We start from the raw sequence: 22,825 nt of genomic DNA, 5'->3' as shown, positions 1-22,825 counted from the left end.
TGGGGTGGTTGATAGGCTTGGACAAATACATGGGCAGATGGCTGGACTGTTCCCTAAGGAACAGGGAAAGTGACAAAGTGACAGCTGTTGGTCTAGAGAGCATTTAGAGATGTCCTACACATCACCTGGTGGATGGAGTCTTGGCAACACAGGACTGTAGAGGCCACCCAAAGGAGTACACGCTCACACAGGAAGAGCGTTGAGATGGCAAGGCATTGGGATTAGTAGAGAGTGCGTAAGATCAGATACAAACTGTTCCAAGGCCTGTCTCATGGGAACTTAATGTCTCTCCCTCTGGCTTCGGAACTTCACGTAACCTTTCCCCTAATTAACCAAAAAAGAAATTGCCTCTTTCTGCTATCCAATTGTGAATTAGGCACACAAAGAATAGGATTAAGCCTCTGTGAAATGGTGAGGAGGACCACTGGGCTGATCTTGTCACTGAAATTCTCCTAATGTAGCTGACGTGCAAATTTTAAAGTTGAGGAAGAAGGAGAAGGGTTGGATCTGGGCACTGGCACTGTTACCCGGAAATGAGCCATGTTAAGATCTGTAGAGGTCAACTGGGAGGGCACCTCATCCTCTATGACAGGAAGAGGAGCAAAAAAAAATTGAAGGAATCTGAGAAAGAATTTAATGACTGGGAAGATGCAAGAAGAAAACAGTTGTATAGAGAAGCTATACCAACAGCTATTAACATAAACCTATTTCTAGATGCATTCTAGGTTTCACGCATCAAGTAGGATATTTTTAATATATTCAAGTCCAAAACAAAAGACAGGTCAGCCGACTCACCCCAGGGCCCCTGGAATTGTTGTTGTTGTTGTTGAGATGTTCACATTTATCACATATGTCACTAGAGAGTTGTGGTCACAATAAAAACCCACACACTCTTGTTTGTAGGAGTGGCTGTCCTCTTGCTATTGGTGTGTGCTTCTTGTTCATAAGATAAATGACGGGTAATTTCATTAATGGCAATGCCAGGAAGACCACATTGTCTTGACATTTAGAATACCATCACAGAGCTTCAAGCTTAGAAAGGTCCGCAGAGGCCATCTGGTCCAACCTCTCCCATTTACAGACGGAGAATATAATGCTCCAGTAAGACGAGGCATCGTTTATCTAACACCATATATATTAGGACTGGCTCAGCTGGTTAAGTCAAAGTTGAAAAAAAAAAATAAAAAACAGAACAGTCCAAGTCTTGAATTCACTAGTATTTCCCAGGCATGTGAATAATATTTACTTATCTGCAGAGGGGTATTGCTCCAAGAAAAGTCTTTCAAAACTGGGGAGAAAATACTCTTTAAGTGTCTGCTGGACAAGAGCAGTGTTTGAAATCTGGGCACATACCTGGCACATGCATGCAGGAAAGTATAGGAGATGCCCAAGCATGGGAGCAAACTGGAGGAAAAAAGAAAGATCTGCTTCCTAACTACATTATCTAAAGACATCATCTCAAGTGAAGTTGCTTGAACACAGAACTTGCTACTCAAATTCAAAATACTCCTGAAAATTAAGAATATCTTTTCACTTTGAAATGATTTTCACCAAGGAGATTAGTTTTCTATGACATTTTTCTGCTACTATTATATTCAGATAGATATTTGGTCATGAGAGTTAAAACATACAACTTTATATAAGTGAATACAAATATCCAAAGATGCTACTTAGTAATTTTAGCATATCTACTTCATCACAATCTGGGTAATGCTTACACTTTTCCAAAGGAATAAAACTTGGGTTTGCAAGATGGCTAAGATGGTAAGAACACTTGCCATGTAATCCTGGTGACATGAGTTCAGTTCCTGGAACCCACATAAAGGAACTAACTACACAAAGTTGTCCTCTGACCTCTACATGTGTGTCATCGCATGTATGCTTATATATACAGACATCATACATACATGTGTTATATAATAACAGTAACAATCATAAATAAACAATTTTAGAGACAAAGGAAATCTTTCCTATATTACAGTCAGTAGAACCCTAAGCAAAAAGACCCAGTCCTTAGCTTTGGCACAAAAGCAATGCTGAGGGAGTAAGAAAATGGGAATAACAAGTACCAGCGACTTACTTGGGGTACTTTAGTGGAGATATGAAAAGCCTAGATGAGTTATAAGTTCCTTTCTTATCTGTGCCTGGGATGGCTTAGAAAGGCATCAGTCCTAACTACTTATCGTAAACGGAAGGGTCAAGGGCTCAGAGACCAGGAGCATTAGCAACACACCTGCCTTCTGCAGAGTCTTTGTGGAAGCCTTTTGAGTGGCCTCTGCTAATCATTTCTTCCAATGATCTTCCTACTATATAAGGATGTAAAGATAGAGGATTGGTTATAGTAAATGATTTCAAAAGGGTCTTAGCGTGGCCAACTCTTCTTATCTCTCATCTCTTTCATTTTCAAAGACAAGATCTCAGCTTGTAGAACAGGCTGACCTCACTATGGAACTTACTATATAATCCAGGCTGGCCTCAGACTCAGCAATCCTGCCTTGACCCTCCAGTGATGAGTGGTGTGGGAAGTCCTTCGGTCAATGTGTGGCTTTCATTGGTTAATGAATAAAGCTAATTTTGCCCAGTGGCTCAACAGAGTAAAGCCAGTTGGGAAATTCAAATAGAGATGTAGAGAAAGAGTAGGTAGAGTCAGTAAGATGCCATGTTGCCACCAGTGAAGGAGACTGAGCCTGGTGGTAAAATATAAAATAACAGAAATGGGTTAATTTAAGATGTAAGAGCTAGCTAGATATGAGCTTAAGCTATAGGCCAAGAAGTGTTATAAATAATATAGTTTCTGTGTGATTATTTCAAGTCTGAGCGGCAAGGAAATAAATGAATAGTCTCTGCCAACAGATGAGGATGTGTATGAGCTCCTACTGTGCTATTTTGATTCCAAAATCATATTTCTAGAGATGATTAAGGGTACTAAAATATTAATAAAACAACTAATAAGCTTCTACAATGTAGTCACTATGCTTAAACTCTCTCAATGCATGAGATAATTGAAGCCTTATGATAACAGTACTTTTTAAAAAGAAATTGAGGAGTTGAATGAATTGTTACTAGTCATGTTCTGTGAGAAGATCTGAACCAGGTCTGGGTCACTCTGGAGTCTTGTTTTCAGTCCCTTTGCTAATAATCCTTAAACTTGATGGATTCTTAGATCTCTCTGAGGCTCTAATAAAAGTTACATATCCTAGTCTCATCAAAGCAAACATTTATACCAGGGTTTCTCTGTGAGTCCACATTTGGACCAGATAATTCTTTGCAATAGGGGCTGTCATGTGTTATGCGGGATATTTCAAGTGCCTCCCGCAGAACTGCCATGACGTTCAGGGGAACTGTGACTTTCTAGTTCAGCTCTTAGTGATCAGCTCTTGAATACTTCCTCTGTTCTGAACTGGTGATGTCACACAGCTCCACGCACTGCCATTAGTCTGCTTTTCTAAAGCCCCTCCATGTAAAGTCGTAACGATGCAAAGGAGAGACTAAGGAAGTCTATGCAAAGAGGACTCTGCAGAATCTGAGAGAAGCATGGGAGCTTGCTTTCCCAGGAAGAGCTGGCTGCGGCTCAAGGCCAATCCACATTAGTCCAGGGTGTTGAGAGGACTAATCATGGCCAGATGTTGGCTGCTGTCTCCGCATGTTTCTAACAGGACCCTTGGTAAGGCCTCTTGGGATATTATCAACACCCAGGGCCCAAGCCCCAAAGTCAAACTTTACAGAATAGATTCCCTGGAGCAGAGGATGCTCCAGGTACCCCTGAATATTAGGACAAATGTTCCAAATGAATTCTTTTAAAGGTTCTAAAATTACTCTATGACTCTATGACAGTATCTGCCTACTGTAATTTTAAAATAAACCAAAAGACAAAATGAATCAATGTAAAAAATAAGACTTCAGTTCGTTATCATTTAAAGTGACTTAGAAACAACAGTCTGAAGGGACATGAACAAACAAAGCACTTTTAAGCACAGTTTCAGAAAGGAAGCCGGCCATGTGAGATGTTTCCAATTTTCATCGTCTGCCCTAACATATCTCAACTGAAGGAAGAGGGATACCTCTCCCAAAAAGATCCCTGGCTGGTGTAAATGACTTTGCCCACCCCCTTCCTCCTTTCTGAAAGTCCTTTGCTCTTATTAGATGTGTGCTTACCCTTTCTAGTGAGGCTTGGCCACCATCTTGTTCTCACAGTTAATCTCCAGGACAACTAAGGCCCCTTTTTCCCAATGCTCATGTTACTATAGCTATTTGTCTATTGCGGTCGTTAGGGAATTAGTTTCTCACATATTTAATTTAGTATCCTTAGCTTTCTAGATTATAGAATGAGGTGGTTCATTCTGTGTCTCCAATGTATTATAGATTGCCTAACTCACTTCAGAGGCTGTAGAGTGCTTGCTAAATAGAGTCACTTGGAAAAACAAAACAAAACAAAAAAAACCCTTTCAGTCAGGTACATAGGGACTGGTGTAAGTTTCATCTATAATGAAGAAATCAATTAATTTATAAACTGTACCTAAGAAGACCCGATGAGCCCAAGCTGGCTTGATTACTTTTTCTGTACTGGCCCCATCTCTTTCAATGGATTTAATGCAGTACCATTTTGGGAGATTCATTCCATTTGTATGGAATGGACCAATAAAGTCCCAGCATCTGTGGCATTTGGAAATGTTTGCAAGGAAGCCAAAGGACCCTCTCTGGAGCATAGGGGCAAGAATACACATGATCATTTTGATACATTGATTTTAAAATACAGCCTAATCCTTTTTGCTTAAAACTCCTGGACAAATACAGAGCACACATAAAAACCCTGCAACATACAGCTTCCTAAAGACAGACTAAATCTTATTATTGTTGCAGCAAGAAAGTTTGAGAAGGCCTAACTTAGTCTCAGAAATATTTACCGGCCTACGGCACGGTAATAACACTCTGTGCTTGTTTTACATCTTCCTGTTTCCTGTCATTCCGGATCCTTTTCCACCCCTTCCTTTTTCCTTCCGGATTTTGTGCTCCTAATTTACTTTGGCCTAGAAAAGCAGATTAAGAAAGCTTGTCAAGGCATATGTGTTATACATGAATCAGGAATATCCTGCATGAATGCATGAACAGATTAGACAGACTCTCTAAGATCTTTCCCATTGAAAAAATTTACCGTATTTACTCTTTTTTTCCCCCTTCTCTATGCTTTTGTTTTTTTGTTTTTGTTTCTGGCTGTAGGGGTGGGGGGAAAGGCTTATTAGTTTTGTTCTATGACACCTCCCTGAGGTACTCACCTGGTATTCTCTTCTTATGTTACATATAAGCGCACTAATATACATTTGCTGTTTTAGCTCAGTTTCAGATTTGCTCTACGAGCAGTTGTGCCAATGGAAAGACAACACAATATGGCCTGAGTATGTGGAAAAGCAACAAGAATACAAGGAAAGGGCCAGGCTCCACTTCCCCTTTAAGGCTTCCTCTTAGTGAATTTACACCTCCCATCAGGCCCCTCCTCTCGAAGGGCTCACCAGCTCCCAGTTGCATCCTTCCAGGTGCTTTTGGGAGGACATTTAAGTTATAGACTATTTTTAACGGGTATTATTTATAGACCCACAACACCATCATTACAGATCAGTTTGTACAGATTACCTTTTTTCTCTGACACCATGAAGTCATGTGTGCTTTCAAGCCTAAAGAGAAATCAGATGTATCCAAAATGTACACCAGAATGACGCAGTTTTAAGTCTTGCTCAGCACAGACCAAAAGTACTTTTTATTTGTATTTTTAGAAATCCAAAAAAAAAAATTAGAAGTGATATAGATTATAAACAAAGCAATGATGGAGGCTGAGGTAAGACCATAAAGTGTTAGAAGTTATGTGATGAGAACTTTTGGTGTCTAAATTCAGAAACGACATGCACGATCACATGAATTAACACCTGCTAAGAGTTTCAATGCTTTAGAGGAAAATCGACTGACCAGTGTTTTCCTTATTTGGCTCGTGATTCCCTTGTTTTTAACAAAAAATTCTTACTGTGTATGTAGACTACAAATCTCTTGATTTGCTTTTCAGCTCCAAGTTGCAGTTGCCCATTTGTGAATGGGGATAACACATCGGTGCTCAGTTCTTAGAATTGAGTAGCTGCTCACAACCCAGACCGCCCGGACCTCCTTCAGAGGAACAAGTTAGGATGCCGTCAACTACCAGCGACGCCTCAAAGTCCTCACTGGCAGGGAATGTATCAATTTTAAGAAAAATGGAGAGTTGAAGAAATCATTTAACATTAGTGTTCCTTAAATAGCTGTCCCTTTTATCTTCCTTTGGATTCATTAATTATAGATATGCCCTGATTTATAGACACTGGGAGAAATGGAGGTGGAAATTACTCAGGCTGGGAGCACTGACCAGACTCCTGCTAAGAGGGTGGGAGGCCTCTAAATGCTCAGCATTCCCGAGACACAGGAATCCTCCTGTGGCCCTCAATCTTCCGCTCCTGGGGATGCTCTTCCCCTCAGCTCACTTTAGACATAGAAAACTGATCATCGTGAATACTCGCCGTAGTTAAAATTCTCACATCCACCATGAAAAGATTATGAAATTCTACATCTTTGAGAAGAATCACCCCGAATTTCTTGAGCACACAGAATCAAGTTACTTAAATGATGTCTATTTCATATTCTGGGTGCACACATTTGCAATTAGCTATGCTAGGCATTTTCCTTTTACTTAATTCCACTATCATCAAGTAGTATTTATTAAGCACAAACTGGGCTAAATTAATTTTATACAGAGTAGCAGTTTTAAATGCATTCTCTCTGTTTAAGAGTCCTTAAATAATCTATCTACCTGATATATGACATTTGTTTCCCTTAGGAAAAAAAACACTCTTCAATTTGAATTTTTATCTTATTATTTCAGGGCTTCAATAGGGTGCATTCCACTCGTAACATCAGCATATTCAAATATAAAAAGTGCCAGCCAGAACTAGTGTAATGCACTGCATGGAATTCTTTCTTAAGCCCATGCTAGTGTTGATGTTTTTCCTAAATTAAAAAAAGATGGATCTTTTCTAAAAATGACTGCAGTAAAAGAAAACCAGTCTAAGTGTAAGCAATAAATATAAAATAAATAATAGAACATACTAAACTTTATGTAATATGTAATATGGTTCATCAAAAGCAAAGAAAAACCATTGAACTTGAAAATGTTTAGCAAATGATTAAATATCTAGAGTCTTCAAAACAACTGGAGACACTGAGTGACCTTGAGAAAATATGAAGTGAAGGTTTAATGAAAATGTGGAAAAGGGAGAACACCTTTCCAAGTGTAAAACTGACACCATTTCTTTCCTTTAAACAGCAACAACAAGTTTCACTTGAAATTCCAACCACAAAAGGGAATTTGAAAAAACTCATCCTCAAGGACCTCCTGATTTCATCCTAGTCACAGCAGACACATTCTCTTATATTTTGTTATTAGAAGTAATGACACTATACTTTGGGGACAAATGCCTAGGAGGAATGAAAGAAATGAAAATCCAAGTAGCAGCCTGCAACAGGAGCATTGTGTAGGCATACGCCATCAGTTCTCCAAGAAGCAGCACTGTGCGGTGTGGTCCATGTTGCTTCGTGAATGATGTGGGATAGCTCACAGTGATGCTTCAGAAGGCTCTGCAAGGAACTCCACATACCATGACAGCCTGTAACTGCATGGCTTTTGGAAAGTAGAATTTCTGGGTGTTATTTCTTGTGCTCCTTTGTGTGTATAGAAGTGTTGCGTGTATGCACAGTCAACAAGATTGCTCTCCAGTATGAACGGGTATTTCACTCCTGTACAGGTGTGGGAGGTCAGAGACGACACCAGGGTGCCTTTCCTCAATCACCTCTCAGTTCTGGGAATTCTTTTGTTTTCTTTTTTCCCTGATTTTTCTTGGGTGTTGTTTTTTTTTTAAATGTATCTTCAATGTTCTGAGTTAGTTAAGTATTTGGATAATTTTGAGCAAGGTATACCTGTAATTCAGCTTGCCTTGGCTTCCTGCTCAAGTTCCTACTTGTTTCCCAAAGTGCACTCAAGAGTATCTGTATGCTTTTAGTAGCAAATAGCAATAATAAAAATTGCCTTTTTTATTAGAAATAACTCAAAGAGGAAACAAGAAGCTTGAAAGTAGTAGCCTGGTAGGTGAGACAAGAGACATCAGATCCCGAGTCATTCTGAGATTTTACATCTGGTGGGTAGCCTGTCTTTGTTTATATCCTCAGAAGCTCCCAGGAGGATACAGAAGGCAGAATCCACAGGAAGAATTTGGTCATACTTTTCAAAGTAGTTTAGTTTTCAACAATCCACCTTCCCTTAAGGGAAAACCACCTTGAGAACCAATTAGTGGAACGAAATGCTGGGAGAAAAAGATCGGGCTCCAGTAGAAAAAAAGTATTTTGTTGATTTCAAGTAAAATCCTAGGGCCAGATGCTAATAGGGATGTCCCGGTGCTCATCTTCCAAGCCTCAGGGACAGTGCAGTCTGTTACATTTGTTTCTCTTCAACCAAGACAGGAACAAAGTCTCCAGACAATTTTGTAAGACTTAATCCAGATTTGGGGAACAGGAGACAATCTTCGGAGGAGTAACAGTGGATTATTGCACTAGCAGAAAAAGGGAAAATACAGCTTCCTTTCCCTTAATCGGATTCCTTGTGAACAGAGCTCAGGGATCTACTGCTCACAGTGAAAGAGATACACAAGACAAATGGCTACCAACCATTCATGACAAGGCTAAATTCATGATCAATGCCTCTTCATGTTAAAAACTACTGTTATAACTATGCTGTCCAGTGGTTTCAACGGTGTGTCAGGAAGGAAGTGGACATAAACAGAAAGTGAAATCTCGCAGCAAGGAATGGGACTATGAGAGTCTGCTCAGGTAAGGGGTTGCTCATTGTCACAATCAGAAATGCGTACTGAACCACACACCAATATCTATCTGCTGGAACTGAAGCTATTGCCCCCTTTTTAAAAAAAACAAAACAAAAAAACCCCCAAAAAACAAAAACAAAAATGTTTTATTTTAATTTCCAAAAAGTCATCTCATTTTCAACTTTGCTTTGATTAAACTCTTCACAAAAGAGCTGCCATTAGGAGGGAGAAGAATAATATCAAGCAGGTGTCCACAAACATAGCACCTGTTCTTGAACAAAGTGCACACTTCGACTGCTTGCTAAGAAGAATGAACACGATACAAGGCTGTGTCAGGAAGTAGCCCCTGCATTCAGGCACACACTTAGACGTACTGAAAAGTATCTTCATGATAAAGCAGTGTAGCACAGGCTATGAAGTCTGATGCTATATTTGGCAAGTCTGGATCATCTCATAAGAATAGAGCCCTGAAATCACTGCTTTTTGATAAAATGACATAATAAAAATGTGAAAATGAAGAATAAAATTGGAGAATCCATTTTAAATACTTATCGTGGTGCCTGGCATATACAAGCAGGAAGTATGATGGATGTCAACGTTTGTTGCTATTATTGTCCCTCTGTTTCCCTTCCGTGCTATCTGAGACCCATTAGAGGGAATTGGAGATTCATTCATAGACCTCATTGATTGCTTGGTCAGTCTCTGCACTCACACTTCTGCCAGCTCCCCTGTGAGGACAATGATTTTCAGTCCAAGACCTTAGGTTCAGTCTGATGACGATTCTGATGAGTTTTGTATGTGTGGTGTGACAGTGGAGCACTTCAGAGTCCAGGCATTGCAAGGCATTTCCCACTGCAGCTAGCCCTCTGATATCTGTTAGCCTGCTCTCAAAGGGTTGGAACATAATATGTCTGTAGACCTATACTGCAAGGAGGGCCTGCTTGTTTGTCCCAGCCACCCAGCTAGCTTAGCCTGGAAATAATCACACAGAAACTGTATTAATTAAAACACTGCTTGTACCATTAGCTCTAGCTTTTTATTGGCTAACTCTTATATTAATTTAACCCATTTCTATTAATTTATAGGTCACCACATGGCAGCATCTGTCTCCCAGTGGATCCATGGCTGCTCCTTGACTGCCCATCTTCTCCTAGCATACAGCCTAGCTTTCCCTGCCTAGTTCTGTTCTTCCCTGCCATAGGCTCAATGGTGTAGGAGGTCTTTTTCTGCCTTTGTGTTGCATTCATTGGTTAATAAAGAAACTGCTTTGGGCCTGTTGATAGGGCAGAACTTAGGTAGGCAGGGAAAACTAAATGGCATGCTGGGAAGAAGGAAGGCAGAGAGAGAGAGAATCGTCATGAATCCACCACCAGAGATAGATGTGCTAGAACTTTGCCTATAGGCCATGACCTCATGGTGATACACAAATTAATAGAAATGGGTTATATTAACATAAGAGTCATCCAGTAAGAAGTCAGAGCTAATGGGCCAAGCAGTGTTTTAATGAATACAATCTCTGTGTGGTTATCTCCAGGCTACCGCGGCCGGGACGAACAAGTGGGCCCTCCTCCTACAGATCTACAGTGTGACAGAAAACACCCAGCCTGCATCAGAACCTCCACCACATTAGGAATTGCCCTGCAGAGCCATGAGCAAAATAAAAGCTTACTCATTAAGAACTTTTATGATTATTGATCATGTGACAAAAGCTAACTGAGCTGAAGAATAAATTAAAGAATTGCCTACCTATAGTGCAAATCCCACTGTTCCAAGAAAGAGGACATCAGCTGAGAGTCTAAATTGAAGGCACAGCAGAAGTGGAGACATAAGGAGAGAGTGATAAACAAAGCAAGAATAAGACCTGGCTATTCCTGTGAAGTCTAAATAGGCATCCTCAGCTTTGGTGTGCGAGGGGGCACACATGGCCAACAGTAAGTCCACTTGCAATGGTTAACAGGCATTAGAGGCTTTGGTAGACACTGAGCCAAAGACTCTATGTCAACGGTTCTCAACCTTCCTAATGTTGTTCCTCATGTTGTAGCGATTCCAAAATCATAAAATTATTTCATTGCTACTCATAACTGTAATCTTGTTACTGATGAATCATAATGCAAATATCTTATATGCAGGATATCTGATATGAAACCCCAAAAGGGGTTGTGACCCCTAAGTTGAGAACCACTGCTCTATGTGGATTGTGTCCTAGTCATCATAATAGCATGGGCACATAAGCGCTACAAACTTTACTGACTCCCTAAATGAGGAAACTGGGGCCAGCTCGGAAGATTAGTTTGCCTGTGTTTACAGAGCAAGCGAAAGATGCAAGCAGGATGCTAGAATACCATTCCATGGCACGAGAAGATGGTGGTCAGGGCCACAGACATGCTTTCCCTCTCTATGATCACTTTGCTCCTCTCAATCTCTTGTGCGCATTCATTATTTAGTCCCTAGGGCCCTTATGGACTAGATTCTGCAGGTAACAACATGAGAGACAACTAGTGAACATCCTTGGCCACAGTGTCACATGGACACCCAGTAGTGGCAGTGCTGGATTAGTGGCATGTCAATAGCTTTGGTCTCAGTCCACCCGAATGTGAAAAAGTATAGCCATAATATTCTCTGTCTTTCTGGAACTGAATCAGCTTACTCGAGTGCTGGAAGGCAAATATGTCCGGTGCACTGTGATTATCTTCAGGTACACAGAGTGATGGATGACTTTTAGTTTATTCTACAGTCATTCTTAGAACCCACTAAGCTTGCTTGCTTGCTTGCTTCTTTCTTTTGTTGTAAGCACAGTTTTCTCATTTGTTGCCTTGATGTCAACTCATTTCAGTTTTGCTTTTCTGATGGCATAGTTTTAGGTGCTACTCTGCCAAGTTATAGATTCAAAGGACCCTTAACAGAGTAATCAAAAGAATGGGAATCATGATAAGCTTCCAGAATTATTTTAGGAAGTATGAAAACAAGGAACTGGCCTCAGATCTGTTCACACGCATTTTCAGTGTCTAGCAGGAAAGTCTCAATAGATCCCATCCTTTAGCAATGGCCTCTCTCTGGGTTCAAGCACAACAATTACATCCCCAAGTACTAGCACCCAGACAAGCATCACATCCTTACCTTGAAAGCAGCACCTCCATGGATGACAGATTTGATAAAAATCCCCAAGTCAGTTCCAGTTTCTCGGGATTTATTCCCTTTCAAGCTAACTCCAAGGCCAGCGGAGCCAGAATCATTTAGGGGGATCTCCAAGGTGAGCTGCTCGCTTGCCTCCAGGGAGAGCATGTAGCAGTCAGGTTCTCCTTTCTGTTGGGAAGAGTGAAAGAGGAGGGTTGATATCAGTTCACCTTCTCGGATGACTGAAGCAGATGCAGTTGACAAGATGGAATGGCTGGACCTCTAACAGCTATTTTCCTGGCAGATAAAGACAAGTCGCTTTACCTCTCTGTAAGATGCTGCCACCATGCCTACCACACAGCAAAGTGCTCTCTGGGGATAGAATCTGGTTATGGCTGAAAAAGAGGCCACTTTGTGAGGTCAAGTTGTACAACTTTAAACATTCTGCAGACATTTTGGGAACTTGGTTGGATATTTAAAATAACGAAATAGGCTGGATGTTAAACTCAGCGAACGTCAGGTTGCAGAAGATTCTTAGAGATCATTCATTCTCCACATCTTCATCACGCAAATGAAGATGCAGAGCTTAATATACCGAACTTTGTGAAAAGCTTGGAGAAATATTACACTTATAATTTAAGATATATACTTTGCCATGGAAACTATAGCACTGGTGAAGAGTATCAATAGGACTCAAACATGGAAATTTTCATTTTAAAGTTTAGAAACATTTTTAATGGCTATTATTGAATTCAAATTCATCTTATCAAAAATCAAGTGGTAAGCTTATATCATTGTCTAGCAGAGTCCCCTAAAAGTAAATAGGTTCTTAGACTGCCATAAAAAGTAATTGTGCACAATAAATATTCATGTGCTCTCTGACAAATGACACATATACCCACTAGCAAACTAGTCTCCCAGGATTGTAGTGGCAAAGGCAGGCTTATGGGCCAGCTCTCCTGGGAGAAGTATGTGGTCAGTCATATGTGGTACAGAGGGTCTTCAGACACACAGTCATGAGAATCTGAGCGTGCTGTACATGATCATTGCATTATTGCCGCCCCCACCCCCCGCACCTCTTCAAGCTTGCAGGGATGAGAAAGCACCACAGTGCTTAGCTGGAAAATTTGAAAATAAGATATTCCTGAAAACCATCCACTCATTCTAGGGTAGCAGTTACTTCCTCTCTGTAATTATGTCTACAGAGTCTCTCATCTTAAGGTCGCTTTGAGGTGACTCCTCTGTAAAACTGTGTATTTAAAACATTGTCATGAATGTCTGAATGTCAGTCTCAAATTCATATAAAATCAGAAGTAGCAGAGAACCCATAATTAAAACAGGATTAAGGGGTCTGATCATAGCCAGATCCACTGACCTGACATTTTCAACTCTGAACAAAAAAGACAAAAACCCACATTTAACTTGTAATGAAATGATTCTTTCAATTGCTTCCACCGTGAATGAGGTTTATTGGTAATACGCTGACAAAAGGTTGTTCAAAGGAAGGAAACTTCGTTGCTTAATTTAATAAATCTACTGTAGGTTTATATATACTATAATGTATTATATATGCATATACATATATACACATACACATATAATATATGCATATATATGTATATTCGTCATTGTATTAGCTAAGAAGGAATCAGCAATTTCATATCTAGAGTCAAAGTTACCATTCCCGGTTGCTGGTTTGTTTTTTCCCCCCTCATTGGAACGTCAGAGCTCAACACTAAATGTAAACATAGCCTTCACCATTGTCTTCCAATCTGCCTAATTTAGAATACATAACATTTTACAGTCACTTGTGTTTCTGGGCCTCTCTGGGATTGGGTTAACTTAAGTCTAATAAAGTTATACAGAAATAAACTATAAATTAAAGGACAATTGTTCTCACTGTATGTTCTGAATTTTTTAGGAAGTAAAACTAGAAAGTTCTTTGGCTACTACAAACAGAAAATTGTTTTAAAAAAACTAATTTGCTTTAGAAATATAGTTATACATTGTTCTAGATGGGGACATGAGCAGATAAATATACTCCTAGGATACATGACTGTGTGCGGCAAGTGTGTAGCGTGTGATACCATGTGGTGTATGACTGCACCTTCAGTTCACGTAGTTCATGATCAAGGAGGTTTCACTTGACAACGAGTAAGATTGACAGCCATGATTGACCGACAGCCATGATTGTTTTACGCGTATTCATACTTTTAATTGTTATCTAACTGCAGTAACAGAGACCATGTTGAATTATGGCTACCTTTTCATTTCAAAGTTAAGTTCCTGACCTGTGAGAGCCAGAAATACAATAAAAACAACAAGCTAGGGGCTAACGATGATGGAGTTGACCCACTACAAGTACCTGAAACGGGTTAAAACACTTAGCTTCATGGTGACTCTAAAGGTTTATTCGTTATCAGGGCCATTTTAAAGACAAAGGAATCATGGTGCATAGTAGCCAGGCACTGTGCTACCAGATCACAAGACTTGCAAATACCGAAGCTTTGTGATGTCCAGGCAGCATGACTCCTGGCTCCAATTATATTTATTTTTAGTAAAAGGTCATGAACTGTTTATTACATGTCTAATATTCTATAGACATTTTCACAAAAGCACTGACATTTATCCATGATCTCTGATTACAGATGATACCAGCCATGCTATAAAGTTATTATTAAATGATAAATGTATATATTTATAGTGTGTATATTATGTGTTTATGAATACAAGGCTGGGAATATGGTTCAGTGGAAAACAAATGCTTGCTGACAGTGGATATGGAGTCTGAACTGGCCATTTCCTATGACCCAGAAATCTTTCAGTGGAGGAACTGAGACACCAATCAGCCACACAACTTTAGATCAACAGTCTGTCCTGTCTACGGGAGATGCTGGGATAAGGGTGGTGCAGAAATTGTGGGAGTGGCCAACCAATGATTGGTCCAGCCTCAGATCCATGTCACAAGAGTGATTTCTACCTCTGACATTGCCTGGACTGCTAGAACCCGGACTCTGAATGGCCCAGAGACCTAGGGTAGACCCAAGTGTCAACATAGGATGCCTAAAGATATGTTGCTATTCCCATAGATTGGTGAGGACCCCAGTTGTCATCAGAGAGCCTTCATCCAGTTAACTGTTGGAAACAGATGTAGAGACCCACAGCCAAACATTAGGCCAATCTCAGGGAATCCTGCTGAAGAGAGGGAAGAAGGATTTTACCAGCCAGAGGAGTCAAGGAAATCACAAGAAAACCTACAGAATCAACTACCCTGGGCTCATAGACGCTCAGAGTCTGAACCAATAACCATGGAACCTGCACGAGACTAACCTAGGCCCTCTCCATATATGTGACAGTTGTGTAGCTTGGTCTACTTGTAGGACTCCTAACAGTGGGAACAGCAGTTGTCCCCTTTGTCTGGCTTTTAGGACCCTATTCCTCACACTGGGTTATCTTGCCCAGCCTTATTACAAGGGGAGGTGCTTAGTCTTACTGAAACTTGATATGCCATACTTGGTTGATATCCATGGGAGGCCTTCCCCTTTCTTAACTGAAACAGAGGAGGAATGTATTGGTGGAGGAGAGCAAAGGAGACATGAGGGAAGGAATGGTAAAAGAGGAGGGAGGGGAAACCAGTTAGGGTTTAAAATATATCTATTAATTTAATTTTTAAAAAGTGCCTGCTGTCCAAGCATAAAGACATTAGTTAGGATCCAGAGCACCACGTCAACACACACACACACACACACACACACACACACACACACACACACAATGTATACATAGTAAACATGTATACGTAACATGTATACATAAAAACACTGAACTTATTAACATAAGCATTACCTCAGAAACATATTTTGAAGGTAGTGGGAGTAATACCCCTTAAGCCTGTTTTCAGTGAATTTTAAGAGTTCCATACATTGCTATGAATTATAGAATTATAGTCACCATTCAGGTAATGAAGTAGTCTCTAGATCACTCCTTTGTGAACCGAAATTTGGTACATTTTGACCAATACCTTTCTAGTCTCCTCATCCCCCGGTAATCACAATTTTACTTTCCACTTCTGGGTTTATTTTGTCTCTTTTTTTAATCTTTTTGTTTCTTTTCTCTCTTTTTTTCTTTTCTTTTTGAAATGATAGGTTTTCATTCTGTAGCTCAGGCTAGCCTGAAACTCATGTAAATTGGGATTACAAGTGTGAGCAGCGTGCCTGGCAGCCTGACCCTTTACGACTGCGCCACTACACATCTGTGTGTCCCAGAGCTGTGGCCCATCATGACGTCACATAGTCACAGGACATCTAGAGATAGATTCCTATAATGAAAGTAAAGCGATACGCAATTTATATTCTCTACCAACTCCAGTTATGCTTCCCATCTTTGTTATGCTATAACGGGCTCGAGTCATAATTAGTGGTTTCTAATGATGGCGAATTCCCAGGGGTGACGGAAGCCATTATAGTAGTTAACACAGCCATTTCCTTTCTTAGAAATAAATGTTCCTTTACCTAATGTACAAAGACAAAAATCAATATACCGAATGCCTCATACTTGGTTCAAACAAGCAACTCTAAAAATTAAGCTCAAACCTTGTTAAGCGACGTTCTGCAGTGAATGATGAAGGTCATCAGAAACATGGTCAAGCTGAGGGCAATGTCACAATCAGACTGCAGATGCTCCTGGCTTCCTGGCTTTCAGCAAGATATCCTCCCACCTGTGTTAGGAGAACCCCTGCCTTTTCCTTCTACAGATAGCTGCAGCTCCCCATAAAAATACTAGGGTAGTAGGGGAAGCTTGTGAGTCACACTTTTAATTTACCTTCTCGTTATCTTTTATAGCTTTTCACTGAGGTCATTTCTGGACACAAAGTCCTCAATAGTCCCAAGGCTAGGCTGTGATAGATACTCAAAATGCCCCACTATGTATTCCTAAATTCAAAGTTCCAGCACTTGCTAGGGACTAACTACACAGAATACTCAGTTTGGGCCTCAACCTTTGCACAACTGACATTTGGGGCTCTGTGGGACTGTCCTATGCATTGTAGTTAACTACATCCCTATAACCTCAGTAGTGTTTCTGCCCCAGCTGTGCTAACTGAAAAGGCCACAGGCATCGTCAGAAGTATGATTGAATTACATTCAGTTGAGAAACCACTGGTCTTGAATTAACATTACCAAATGAAGCCAGATTTTAAAAAATGCCTGGGTCTAGAAAGTATAAAAGATGTTGTTGGTTACATTGCTACTACTGATACGTTTTCAAGTCCCAAGACAATAAACACCCTGCAAGGGGGCAGGTCTTCAGAGCACAAGTTCACGACCAACGTGTGGTTAAAATAGACTTTACAGTCATACACTCGCCTGTGTTTACAGTTAGATGACAGCGGATTCCTGAAGGCAGGTATTCATTTTTTTGTGAGATGAGCAGAGCTGAGAATATGAAAGGAAATGCTACATTAATTGGTACAACTTCCTTCTGATTGCCTCTTATTACTTGTACAAGACTCTAAGACCAAACTATGTGACCATCAAGTACAGTCCTCTAGGCTAGCTATACTAACATGATTGCTACTTTTTACTTATTAAATGGATATATACAATTGTATAAAATAATATTGACATAAGATGTGAGGCAAACTTTGTGTGTAGCGTGCTTCATGCATCACTTGTGCCACACACACGCTGCACACACACAGACGCCATCCCACTCTGTCTGGCTGGACACAAGAATTCTGCACTATGTAGTGTCCCCAGAGTAGTGGTCGAGGTTTACTCCAATGGGAGTGCTGCTATTTCCTTTGTATTTTATGTCTTTCCAATATTACTGAATTACTGTGAAAGGAATGTTTGTAGAAAGAAGGTATGGCATATAAAAATGTTTTCTACATCATTATACTGCTAACTATGGGAATGGACAATATACCTTTAAAGGCATGCGTGTACACATGGACACCTATGTATCTACCCTATTTGGAAACTGTACATAATACATGTTATTAGATTTATTATATGCGGTATTTAATTCTCTTGACTGCATGTGGTATGTACATATTGTATGCATGCGTTTGTGTTTTTAAACTCCATCAGTTCCCTCAGATTGAAAGTCAGCATCACAAAGAAATATTCATGGTACCAAGGTTTTAGAAGCACTGTGATCCTGTACCCAAAGCTATATTATTTGTCTATTCATCTATATATGTTCATCTATTGGTCCATTTACCTGTATGAAAATATGCAGACACACATGCACACATGCAGACAGACAGACTTGACAGACACACACAAGCACACTTACAGAAAGTTTTATTAGATAATATTTGTCAAGATTGAAACTCATTCTGGTATTTTCTATGCTGTTCTATTAAACCTTATGAGGTTTTTTTTTTTTTGTGAGTACAATGTACTAGATTGAATCCATAGCCAAATAGTATATTGTAGTTTTCGTTTTTGAAACCACTGCATCCATGAATATGTAAACATTGTTTTAACTAAGAAAGAAAAAAAAGCAAATGCCAAAAATTTGCAAATAAAGTTTAAACCAATTCTACAAGGTATTTTAATGTTTTATCACAACCAGTTATAATGTTAGCCATTTTTCCTCTCTTTTGTAAAAAATATCTTCAAGCTCCTATAGTATAGCATGTTTCTAATATATATCATACAGGATGATAAACATACCATGATGGATGATGATATAAGATGGTACATGTTATTCCTTGAACACAGTTACTTCATTAATTTTTAATTCTCTGTAATTTTATTTATATATTCTATATCCTATTAAAGGATATATATATATATATATGTATATCTAAAACATATCAGAGTATATATAGAATGGAAATAGAAGAGCAGAGATATACAGACACAATAGATAACCTGTTGCAGATGGAACTCCGAGAGGAATTGAGGCTACTCTAACATGACTCACAAAACTTACTCTTTGCAAATTAGAGTCTTTCAGGAGTTTTCCACCAAGCATATTCTATGTACTGAACACCATATAATGCAAAATGGCCGGTTTACAAAGCACATAGTTTGTCAAACCGTTGGAACAACATGGAAGCCTCTTTCTGTTTACTTATGCTATGTGAAGAGGTGGTGTTTAAGAACAAGAAATAGGAACCGGAGGTGTCTCCATAGACCTTGTTGTACATAACCCCGTCTATAAAACAAATACCCAAAGTAATCTTTTCATGTGAGAGGCAGGAAAATCAGCACGAAGATGGACGGGCAGGGAGGCATCCATGTTATTAGTTTAAGAGTATTTCAAATAGGGCCATCTCTAGACACACAAATGTCCTGTATTGCAAAGTGGTGCTTGATTCACACACGCGAGAGGTAATAACCCAGCCTTTTAAATCCTGGGGGAATGCAGCAGCCCACAGGGCCAATGCTCAATTTCCCAGAAGCCCAGGCCAGACCTGAAAGCATCCATGCTGAACCTCTTATGGCCCTCATTTCATTAAATGCCATGCTTGGGGCTCAGCAGGAGCAAATGTGAATGTCTCTGCCTTGCCTCCCACATGTGTAATTAGCCTGTGTTGTGAGCGGCTTACTTTATGCAAGAATTATGTTTCACATACAATCATTTTGTCAATTACAAAAACTCAAGCAAAGGGTTTAAAGAAAAGAACGAATGTAATTTTTATATATAGAGCAAAGAGTTACACCTGATGTTTCTGCTAGGATATTTTATAATAAGCTTAACTATTGTTAATTTTTGCCTAAGTAAATTCTAAGGATAAAATTCTAAGGATAAATTTAAAGGATAAAACTTTTGTAATAATAGAAAAATTTCACAACAGTGAAAGGATAGGATTCCTGAAAGACACTTAATTTTCTGATTTTTTTTTTTAATTTTCTTAAAAAAGCCTTAGGTTGCTATTATAAGAATGAAAGGTTTTTGGTCAATTGGATTATATAAAATTCAGAATGTGAGCATTCTCCTACAGTGGGGGTCAGAGGCTCTTCCCAACAGCATTTTATTTTGATTGTCTTTTCAAGAGTAAAGAAATGAAAAAGACCTAAGATGAGCAGGCACAAGACAGGTGAGTTGGGACCCAAGGATGTCATTTTAATAATGGCAAGTGACTTTTCTTTCCCCACATCTTTCAATGCACGGACAGAAATTAGCAGAACGTGGTGATCTACATGTGGGCCAATGATTTTTTAAATTGTTTTTCCCACTGGGAAATGTATACCTTTCAACAAAGAACAAGGGATTATAGTGATGTTTTGTTGTTGATCATTTTATTTATTTTTTTCCATTTTTTTGAGATTATAATTTCCCCCTTTCTTTCCTTCTCTCTCATATCCTCCTATGTATCCCTCCTGCATCTCCTTCAAATTCATTGCCTGTTTTTTTAAAAAAAATGTTATTGCTTGCATATATATGTGTATATCTATATCTATGTATATATTTTTTACTATAACCTATTCTTTTTGTATAATGCTACTTGTGTTTATGTTTTCATAGCTCTGAACTAAATTGCCTAGAATGAAACACGGTGAAGCAATGTTAGCAAAAGTAGGAGAAACGCCGCAGAGAGCAAAATGTAGGCAATGTTGGCATGTGCTTTCAAAGGAAGAAAACATAAATGTGGATTATAGTTGGTTCAAGAGTAACTATTTTAAATTTATATCTTTATGATGATCTTTCAAAGGTGACAGCTATCCATATTTGTTAGATTTTAACCACTGACAAGGGTGAAGAAAATTGTAGAAATTATTCATATTTGAATTTTTTTCTTATTTGTTGTAAAGCATCCCGTCTCACTAAAAGCTGGTAGGAGGAGCAAATTAGCAAAAGTAAGAGTAGCTACATGAACAACATGCCAGAAAAAATCAGATTTTGATAAGTAAAAGGTTGAACTAACATCCCAAAACAAGGATCTGATAACAACTATTCTTCACTGCCTGTGCCATAAAAAAATTACCTTAATGTAACGTTGGATCAGAGCTTAAAACACCAGGTAAACAAAGTCAGCATCATCGTTTCTATCTGGAATGGCGTATTTGGAATCCTTGGGCGAAGGGGGATGAAGAGTCCCAAACTACATAGCAGTTTCAGACAAACCTGGACTCCATGAGAGTCTGTTTCAAACAAACAAAACAACTACAGTGATCTCCTCCTCTGAAAACAAGTAAATCTAAATAATAAAAGACATCAGAGCATCATACAGTATACCATTAATCATATTTATAATACTTGTTTTATTTTTATTAAAATAACTAATAAATATGAAATGAACATAATACTTTTTGTATATATGTTGGTATTTTATAATTCAGATAGCTACATTTTTTAAAATTAGGACCTGTCTTTGCTAGTGTTGAGAAATGATGGGTCTTTCTGATTTGTGTTTACTCTTTCATGTTATAAAAGTAGATCAGAGAGGCCGGGCGGTGGTGGCGCACGCCTTTAATCCCAGCACTCGGGAGGCAGAGGCAGGCGGATCTCTGTGAGTTCGAGACCAGCCTGGTCTACAAGAGCTGGTTCCAGGACAGGCTCCAAAACCACAGAGAAACCCTGTCTCGAAAAACAAAAAACAAAAAAAATAAAATAAAAAAATAAAAGTAGATCAGAGAGATGGGTGTGAAGGTAGATAAATTTGATCCCAGTATTTGAGAGGTAGAGGCAAATCTCTGTCACTTCAAGACTAGACTGGTCTGCACAGAACATTTCAGGCAAGGCAGAGCTACATAGTGAGACTGTGTTTCAAAACAAACATCCATTTCATACCCAAATATCACAAATATTTTACCTACAATAATTCAGTTGTTGAAACACAAGTACACACACTTTAAAATATATGAATTGCATTTTGTGTGTGTGTGTGTGTGTGTGTGTGTGTGTGTGGTGGGGGGTGTGTGTGTGATGAGGGTGGATATGTGGCATGTGGAAATAGGAAATTTTGTGGAACTGGTTCTCTCCTTCCACTCTTATGCGATCCTAGGGAACAAACTCTGGTTACCAGGCTTGTGCTGAAATTGCCTTTACCAGCTGAGCCACCTAGTCACATGCTTTTTTATGAATGAAAGATGCAAGAACAAATGTATAATTGTAATCATTCAATTGTCTACAAGGAATTGCAATCCTAGACAGAGTAGCCCATTTAGAAGCTGGGATCTTAGGTAATCTACTTCCAATATTTTTGGATCAGAAATACTTGGTGTTCCAGGCTAACCTCTTGAAAAGAGTGCAGCATCAAGGATGGAAGCAAACATAAACCAAATGCTAATATCAAACAGGGCTGAGCATCCTGGCATAGGACCTGCCCTGCTTTCCTCACCATCCTGCCTACAGCTTGGGAGGCAGAAGCTGCATCGACTAACATGGAACATCCTTGGATAACTGCAAAGTAGGGTCACAGCATGCTCAGCACTCTTGAGGAGATCTGTCTGGCCTTGGTTATATCCAAATAAGGCTCTTTTATGGGATTCTCCTCTGAATGCTATGAATATGTTTTATTACCATTGGCTAATAAAGCAGTTCTGGCTTATAGAAAGGACAAAACAGAGCTAGGTGGGAAAACTAAACTGAATGCAGAAAGAAACAAGGCAGAGTCAGAGAGGCACCATGTAGCTGCTGAAGAAGAATGATGGGAGTACCTTACCGGTAAACCATAAGCCTTATGGTAAAATATAAAATAATAGAAATGGATTAATTTAAGATATGAAAGCTAGCTAGAAATATGCCTGAGCCATCAGTCAAACAGTGTTGTAATTAATAGAGTTTTTGGGTGACTATTTGGTCCGGGTGTCCGGAAAACAGAAGCGCAGTCTCTGTTTATACTATTTTTAGGAACTAACTAAACC

At 39.3% G+C, this 22,825-nt stretch overlaps 1 protein-coding gene across 2 annotated transcripts in view; it reads right to left on the bottom strand.

The window, feature by feature from the left end:
* Pard3b (par-3 family cell polarity regulator beta) overlaps positions 1-22,825 on the bottom strand; it is a 1,021,419-nt gene that overhangs the window by 439,464 nt on the left and 559,130 nt on the right. For both annotated transcript variants that reach the window (XM_041659081.1, XM_041659082.1), the window contains exon 11: positions 12,006-12,191. In XM_041659081.1, the coding sequence (XP_041515015.1) occupies positions 12,006-12,191 (186 nt within the window). The remainder of the gene's footprint in view (positions 1-12,005; positions 12,192-22,825) is intronic.

Source organism: Microtus oregoni, unplaced genomic scaffold (assembly GCF_018167655.1).
Source record: "Microtus oregoni isolate MIOR12 unplaced genomic scaffold, Mior012 000010F_ref0000083, whole genome shotgun sequence".
Classification (NCBI taxonomy): domain Eukaryota; kingdom Metazoa; phylum Chordata; class Mammalia; order Rodentia; family Cricetidae; genus Microtus; species Microtus oregoni.
The sequence above is the reverse complement of the archived record's forward strand: the minus strand, read 5'-3'. Positions and strand labels throughout refer to the sequence as shown.